This window comes from Misgurnus anguillicaudatus, chromosome 11 (genome assembly GCF_027580225.2).
Source record: "Misgurnus anguillicaudatus chromosome 11, ASM2758022v2, whole genome shotgun sequence".
Taxonomy (NCBI): domain Eukaryota; kingdom Metazoa; phylum Chordata; class Actinopteri; order Cypriniformes; family Cobitidae; genus Misgurnus; species Misgurnus anguillicaudatus.
Window position 1 is genome coordinate 5,151,153 of NC_073347.2, and position 9,452 is coordinate 5,160,604.

Consider the following 9,452-nt stretch of genomic DNA (forward strand, 5'->3'; position numbering starts at 1 on the left):
TCTGCAAAAACGCGATGAGCTAGAGCTGGGGTGTATAAACAGCATGCAAAACGCTCACTCCCCACAGCAAACAATTTAAAAAGGTGCCTCTTACTAAACACATTGTCTGATCAACCCCTTATACAGCTATCAGTGATACAGTAAAGATGATTTATCAACATGTGTTTACTCACATCTGAGTCATGATGTCATTTAAATAAACACCATCCACTAGTGCCATAAACTCTGACACGTGAGATCCATCAGACAGCAGCTGAGACGTCGTCTTCACCTACAAACACACAACAAACACCAATAAACACACAAATACACCATAATAACACACTATAAACACACGAACACAACACACTATAAACACACAACACACCATAACACACAAAACACTATGCACAAACACCACACCACAATAACACACTATAATCACACAAAACAACACTATAAACACACAACACATCATAACACATTAGATACACACAGCACACCATTATATACTATAAACACACAAACACACCAAAAGAACACAAACGCACCATAACAACACTATAAACACACAACTTACCATAACATCACACTATAAACACACAACTTACCATAATAACACACTATAAACACACAACATACCATAAAAACACACTACAAACACACGAACACAACACACTATAAACACACAACCCACCATAACACAAACACACAAAACACTATGCACAAACAACACACCACAATAACACATTAAACACACAAAACAACGCTATAAACACACAATACTATAACAACACTATAAACACACAACATCATAACACATTAGATACAGCACACCATAACATACTATAAACACACAAACGCACCATAATAACACAGTATAAACATATACCACATCATAACACACAACACTCTATAACACACTATGAACACAAAAAAAACATTTAAATAACACACTTAAAGACACAATACACCATAAAACACTATAAACACACAATACTATAACAACACTATAAACACACAACACAAAATACATTAGAATACACACAGCACACCATAATATACTATGAACACACAAACGCACCAAAATAACACTATAAACACACAAAACACCATAACAACACACTATAAACACACAACTTACCATAACACCACACTATAAACACACAACTTGCCATAATAACACACTATAAACACATACCACACACCATAATAACACACAACACTCTATAACACACTATGAACACAAAAAAACATTTAAATAACACACTTAAAGGTATTACGGAGGATTTTCTTTTTCCGGGTGGATCATCAAGACTATTGGTCCTCCTAGTTGTCAATCAGGAGTATTGCACAATTGCATTTTTTTAAAAAAAGTGGAGAAGGCAGTTCTTTTCTAAAATTCGAGAAAATCCTCCGCTATACCTTTAAAGACACAATACGCCATAAAACACTATAAACACACAAACACACCACAATAACACACTATAAACACACAACATACCACAATAACACTATAAACACACAACATATCATAATGACACACTATAAACACACAACATACCACAATAACACATTATAAACACACAACATACCACAATAACACACTATACACACATAACACACCACAATAACACACTATAAAACACAACATACCATAATAACACATTATAAACACACAACATACCATAATAACACACTATAAACACACAAACACAACACACTATAAACACACAACACACCATAACACATTATAAACACATAACATACCATAATAACACAATATAAACACACAAACACAACACACTATAAACACACTATGCACACACACCACACCACAATAACCCACAATAAAGACAGAAACGCACGTCTGAAGAAGAAACGTGGTGAATGAATGATGAGTATCTCACCCAGCACACCAGAGGAGAGAGCAGAAATTCCTCCAACAAAGACGTAAAAACTTCATTCTCCATCCTCTCCATTTCCTCAGGAATAAATCGAGATATTTCAGGAAGGTCTTTGTGCAGGATACGAGTGTGTTTATAACGCGCTCATGTGGAAAATTGAATGAAACACACACTCATCCTGTCAGGAACCTCGTTATGGATCCGCATTCATTCGTGTCTTCCGACCTAAAATCCAGCACATCCACAACGAATAATTCCTTGCCTTTATTCTCCAGTAGATGAACGCGAAGTGATAAATCCATCCGATGCAAAGCCGTTAATTTCCGTTAGCTTCGACGTGACGTGACGTGTCGCGGTTATAACGGAAAATGTGCGGCGACGCATTGAGCGCGTGTCGGTGACGGGTGGGATCCTGCGCGAAACAAAGCGCCGCCTGTGCGTGCGACATCAAACACAACTCGGGCACTGATTTACTCCACTTCCGCCTGCTGCACACTTCTACACCACAACAGAGTAGTTGTGTAGTATGCAGGTGACCTCACGTGTCTCTTTCATTCAAATGAGTTCGGTTATTTTGCAAATGAATTCAGCCGTTTTACGTTTGCTCCATTTTCCAGCTCATACGTGTATACAGCATACATTAGTGCGCACTGCGCAGCTAGTAGGGGTAGTATGGTCGCCCTGCTGGACCTCTGGGGTTCTGACTAGAGAAAATACAGCTACGGCCAAATCTCGCAAGATGTTGAGTTTAGGGTTAGGTTTGGGGATAGGATTAGAATGAAAACTGCGCTAAATCCGGCGAGATTTCACGAGATTTTGGCCGTAGCTATAACCCTTCTAGCCTAAACCGGACTCTGGCAGTAATATCCGTAGGGGGAAAGGCTGATCTTAGATCAGTCTCCATCATACAAATCAGTTAGGGAGAGGCTGTGTGCTTCCATTCTTTTAGGGCACGCGTCTGATATGTTCACGCGCTTTCTCCTCATCAACAGCCGCGCGCTTGCATCATTTAAACATTTAAAGGTCATTTCGTTTGACCTCACTGACTTATTAGTAAATACATATTAGTTTCTCCCCTTTATTTACTTAAAGGTGCCAAAGAATGCATTGAAATAATCTGTTAAATTGTTCTTTAATATCTACATAGAAAGTAGGCCTGTGGCTTTATTAGGTGCAAAAAATATCCGGAGACGGCTTTACATATCCATTTATAACCCTAGGATTTGCCTGTAGAATGAAAAGGTCTATTATTACCTTAATTGAGAGGGAGATGAATAATCATGTTGAGCTCTGCTCTGATTGGCTGTTTCTCATAGCAGCTCCTTCTCTGTGTGTCTAAACCAGAGGTGGCCAAAGTTGTCCCGCAATGACCTTTAATTTGGCCCGTCATGCCACATGAGATAAGAAAAAAGGATCAACGTCATTGACGCTAGGACTGTGACGGTTGTTGGTGAAGTTTGCGGTGATAAAAATGCATTCTGATAGCTGGTAGCGCAGATACCTCTCCACAACCTTGAGTGACCAAGAGAGAATGTCTTGCCTCATTGTTCCACCCCCAAGCCAGCGGGTCATTACGGACATCAGTTGCCTCCCCTTGCAAATAGACCCGCGGTGGCGAAGTGTGAGCCGCGGTGGTGTGCACATCAAAACTATGAAAAATATTAGGTACAGTCTCACCTAGCAAGATGTCTTAAAGTTCATGTGAATGCAAACTGCCAGCAGACTCAAAGTTAAGTGTGTTATTTGCAAGGGGAGGCAAACCGATAAGACCTGCGGGCTTGAGGGCGGAACAATAAGGCAGAAAACCCTCTCCCGGCCACCCAAGGCTGCCAACAAGCATCAATCTGCGCCACCAATACACCATCACAATACGCTTTTAGCACAGCTGGAAACATTATAACCCCTAAAAGGTTCCTCACTTCTTGTTTCACTGATGGAAGTGCTACAATAAACACGCACATAGGCGCTGATCCCGTGGGTGCTCTGGGGATCGGTTCGAGCACCCACCGAAATGGCCAAGCACATAAGCTCCGTTGCTTCACATTAACTTCACATTTCTCATCAAAAACCACCAGGAAAACATGACCATGCGCGCTTTCCTCACCTTCAAAGCGAGCACCCACATGAACATGCACGTTTGTTAAGACACTTATATCTGAGCCTTGTTTACATTGTATAACAAAAAATTTAATTGAAATTAAATGCAAGGAATTTAAATAAATAAAAGAATTTAAAAATTATTGGATTTTTTTATACAACAGTTACCTTTGAAAATAAAACTGCATTAGTTAAGCATAAACAGTAGTAATATTTGCTTATTTATTTTTTAAATATTAGAAAGTTATAAATTAGGAGAATCAGGGCAACTTCAACATAACACATTAACATTAACTTTTGGCTAACGGCCCTCAGTCAGGTTTGATTTTTGACCCTTGGTAGGAAAAGGTTTGGAGATTGTTAATAGACATTTTTGAGTGGCAAGTTTGTGTTTGTTTTCAGAGCTGGGTAGATTACTTATGAATTGTAATCAGTTACTGATTATGAATTACATGACAAACTTTGTAGTCAGTATATAATCTCTTAGATTACACATCGTTGGTAACGTAATCTGGCTACTTTTGGATTACATTTAGATTACTTTTGACAAATCTTATTTATTTCAAATATATAAAGAGGAAAAATATATTTAATTCATTTTCACCAACAAGAACCTTAAAAACTAATTTTTAAAGTGCAATGTGTGGGTTGACAAGTTGCTAGGGTCCAATTACGGCTCCGGTGTGGTCACGTGGAAAAGTGACATCAATGCAAACCCTCTATTGTGAACATCGTTGCCATAGTTTGAATAATATGTAATCATGTAATCCATTAAAAAGTAACTGTAGTCTGATTACGAGTATTTTAAAATGTAGTTTAAAGGGGGGGTTTAATGGTATTTCAAGCATTCTGACTTATTAACACAGTTATAGAGTTGTTTCCTCATGCTAAACGCAGGCAAAGTGTCAAAACAGCAGCTGGACGTGTTACAGAGTATTTCTGTGCCGAATGCACTTCGCCAGGGTTCGTACAAGTTTCGGCTAATTTTTTTCGATTATGGTTCTAACTGACGTTTCAGGGGTTTTCGATACGTATCACTTCTTTATATGGGCTTCCGCCGGAAAACTTCCCCCGGAAAACCCCGCCCACCCATCAATCAGCGGGAGACGCTAGAGCTGCTAACAGCTTATCACACCACTCAGCTTTGTTTAATTTCAAAAGTCAACAATGGCACGAAAGAAGAAGTGTGTTTTTGGATGTAAGGAAAAGAAAGCCAGCCTTATGGAAACAATGGATATAGTTTATTATCTGGGGTAGCAGCGGAGTTTTGCGTGTGTGTTTGATGCGGTGGATTTTCCCAACCAGGTCATGGCGAGTTGCACGTGGTAAGTAAGACTTCTGTCTTATGTTGGAAATAGTCGTGTGCATATTATATAAATGACACAAACATGTAGTGAATCAGTTAAAACAGTGTTGTATAGTGTTGCATGACTTGTACTCGCTCCTCCCGCGATATAACTCCTCCTTCTTCATATTTTCGTACGTTATGGGAAAGATTCGGTAAAGCTAATCTTTCTTTTATAAATCTGATTAAACTAAAGACTCTTCAGAGATATAAAGGATGTCATACTACTCTATAGGTACTCCAGATTAACATCAGAAATGCAGAAACGGTGTGTGTTACGTGAGCTTTAATCTAATTACAAGTACTTGTTTTTTGGAATCTGATTACGTAATCCAGATTACATGTAATCTGTTACTACCCAGCTCTGTTTGTTTTTCAGTATGGACTTGCAAAACGTAACTAACGTCAATAGTAGAACTAAACGTTAGCATATAGCAATAACTAGCATATGGCGCTAATTTAGCACTCACAACTAACTTTGATGTTGGAATTTTAACAACATTATAATTAAATTAAAGTGTAATTTTATGTTGGGGATTTCAACTAATGTTACAGTTTGTGTTATGTTAAGAGTCTTTGCATGCACAAGGTTTACATAAGGAGCAATCAATCGTGTTTGGGGATCATGATATGCCATTACCATGTTGTTATGATTACCACCATGGCTCCCTCTGCTGGCCATCAGAGGGTTTACTCCATATCACCTCAGGACTGCACTTCCCACAAACCCATGCAATAGACTGATTACTGCCACAACTAACTGCTCATTATCTGGACTATTTAAACCCTGCTCTCACTCTCTAACTTTGCTAAGTCTTGTTTAGATGTAACACTACAATTCTGAGTGTTGGTACCTGTATTCTCTGGTTTTTAACTCTGCCTGTTCTTTGGATTATTCTGTACCCGTTTTGGCCTTGTTTGCCTGTGTTTGTATTGCTCTTCTGTGTATGACCTTTGGCTTGTTCTAGCACCATCTTGGGTTCCAGCAATTCCCTGGCCTCTGCACACAGGCCTGCCCCACCATCTCTCCCCGGTTCCACATCAATTCCACCACCCACCTGAACTTTTCTTTTTGCCTGAGAGCAACTGGAAGCTGCTCTTAGGAGGGGGGCTGTGTTATGATCCCCACCATGGCTCCCTCTGCTGGCCACCAGAGGGTTTACTCCACATCACCTTAGGACTGCACTTAACAACAACAAAAAACCATGCAAAAGACTGATTACTGCCACACCTGCTGCTTATAATCTGGATTATTAACAGACCGTGGCTGTTTCTCAATTCCAAGAACGCAAAGAACGGACTTGCGTCCTCGTGGAGATCGGTCTTGCCAGGCGACCTTGGAAGAACGAACTCGGAAATTTTTCCGCAATGACTTCTGGGGCGTAAAGCGATTTCAGCAAGTCTGCACTCGATGCATCCTCGATATCAAGAACACATCCGGGTATTTTCATGCGTCCTCTGTCCTTGCGTTCTTGAGAATTGGAATGAACTTCGACCGTTAATGATGACGTAGAGCGAGGACACGAGGACGCAAGATCGCTGAAGAACGCATATTGAGAAACAGCCCGTGTGTCTCAATTCGTTCCCTAGCTCCCGACGTTGTGAATCAGTATATCGTGTACACAGGTTCGGGCACTGGTAAGGACACTAGCTCACTTCACATTGGGACAATGCTCACTTATTTTTCTGTCACGTGGCTGCTTAAGCGTGTAATCACTCACATCTGTTACTCATCAACAACCGGCAAAACCAACATCTTTCTGACTTAATTTTAAAAACAGTATACATTGTGAAAAATGCTGTCATCATTCTCTTACATATCTGTGCATAAAATTGGAGGCATATAATTACATTTTAAATGTAATAAATATATTTACAATTTTAAATAAATATTTTTATTTTAAATAATGAGTAGATTGTGGTCCCTTACTGTGTAGCAATGTGTGGTTATATTTACAACTAAAATAAACGTTTGTCTTTATAAAAGTTCTGTAACATTTCACAAAGTTTATTGAGTCAGTTGGATCACGTGATGTTCGGTTGGCAAGCTTCAGAAAAGGTCACGTGATTTCCGGTTAGGGAACATAGCACATAGGCTGTTTCTCAATATGCGTTCTTCAGCGATCTTGCGTCCTCGTGTCCTCGCTCTACGTCATCATTAACGGTCGAAGTTCATTCCAATTCTCAAGAACGCAAGGACAGAGGACGCATAAAAATACCCGGATGTGTTCTTGATATCGAGGATGCATCGAGTGCAGACTTGCTGAAATCGCTTTACGCCCCAGAAGTCATTGCGGCAAAACTTCCGAGTTCGTTCTTCCAAGGTCGCCTGGCAAGACCGATCTCCACGAGGACGCAAGTCCGTTCTTTGCGTTCTTGGAATTGAGAAACAGCCATAGATAGCATCGATGCTCACTGGTTTTTGCGTTGCATTGTGGGAATTTTTAGGGAACGAACGTTCCAGTGCACTGAACGGATTTTGTGATTGAGACAGCCCTTAAAATGGCCGACTCCCTGATTAGTGCCCTGACTACTGAACAAGGGAGCTGATTGAGACACACGTAGAGTATTTCTGTGCTCTATATACAGGCTCATATTACAGTTGATGCCCTCATTTGCAGTAGACTTCCTTTTAAATGTGGATGTCAAAATTGTATTAAAATTATTGGCCTCAGATATTATTTCATCAGACAGGCTTCGTGAAGGGGTAGCACTCCTTTAAAACTTCTTAACGTCGTGCATTCTTCTGTGTTTATTTGTGTATAGGGTATTAACAGGGGTCTCCAAACTTTTTGCGAGCAAGGGCTACCACAATGGATAAAACATTCTGAAAGGCTACTTTTTTAAATAAAAAAAAAATAGTTTTACTTGTTTATTTTATTCGACTTGTTGATACGTTTTATCATTGTTTAAATGTGAACATACATTAAAGAAGCCAAGCTTATATAAAAAGTTGTAAAAAGTACGTATTAAAATTGAGGCTGTTAACAGAATGTGCTTTGGTAGGAAACTAACAGACTCCGTGCAGGCAACTGAGAACACTGATGTATAGTGATAATTTCTCTATAGATGTAAAGAAAGCATTTGATACAGTAGAAAGGAACTAATTATTATTCGCTGTATTTGATCAATTTGGATTTGGCTCAAAATTCTCCTCCAGAACCATCTACTTGATCATCAACCAAAGGCTGCTGTAGTCACAAATAAGATATCATCACAATACTTTTCTTTGTCCAGGGAAACACGGCAAGCTCCCCTTACCCACATGGAAAGAACCTATATGTGGATATATGTGCATATATGAAACCTATATGCAGCTTATATGCACATATATGCTGCATATATACAGCATATATGTACATATATAAAAATATATATGCGCATATATGAAACATATATGCAGCTAATATGCACATATATGCAGCACATATACAGCATATATGCACATATATATGCACATATATGAAACCTATATGCAGCTAATATGCCCATATATGCTGCACATATACAGCATATATGCCCATATATGATAATATATATGCTGCATATATGCAAAATTGAGGTGCATATAAGTGCATATACAGGCCATATAGGTCTCCTGTATTGCTTCTTTATATCCACATATGAGCCCTATAAGTTATGTCTCCTATAAAGCAGGATCTGGTTATATGTAGCTCATATCTCACTTTGGCAAATGTCATACATGCCCAGCTCATATTTTCTATTATCAAGGCAATAACTAAGAGCTAACAAAAAAAATGCAAGAACTTATGTATGTGCAAACACATGAAATTTGTGTCACATGTAATTGCCATTTTATGAAATTTAACTACACTCTATGAAAGGATGTGTTAATCCTATTTAACACACTATGTGTCATTCCATCTTGATTTTGAGTTTAAATAAAGAAAAGTTATGATGTCTGCACGTTTAAAACATTTACAAGGTCTGTCTAGGACATGTATAACAAAATGGTTTACAATTTAACAGCTACTGTTCCATGATCTTTAACAGCGACAGTAGCGCAGAAGGTAGAGCAAGTTGTCTAATGATTGGAAGGTTGGGTGTTCGAATCCCACCAGTGGCGTGTGGGATTGCATTTTGTTTTGTGATCGGAAGGTTGG

At 39.1% G+C, this 9,452-nt stretch overlaps 1 protein-coding gene across 1 annotated transcript in view; it reads right to left on the reverse strand.

The window, feature by feature from the left end:
* ccdc88ab (coiled-coil domain containing 88Ab) overlaps positions 1–3,103 on the reverse strand; it is a 75,030-nt gene extending 71,927 nt beyond the window's left edge. The window contains exons 1-2 of the mRNA XM_073872907.1: positions 1,890–3,103; positions 174–271 (exon numbers count right to left, since the gene is read on the reverse strand). Of these exons, the coding sequence (XP_073729008.1) occupies positions 174–271; positions 1,890–1,961 (170 nt within the window). The 5' untranslated portion in view covers positions 1,962–3,103. The remainder of the gene's footprint in view (positions 1–173; positions 272–1,889) is intronic.
* Between the last annotated feature and the right edge of the window lie 6,349 nt (positions 3,104–9,452).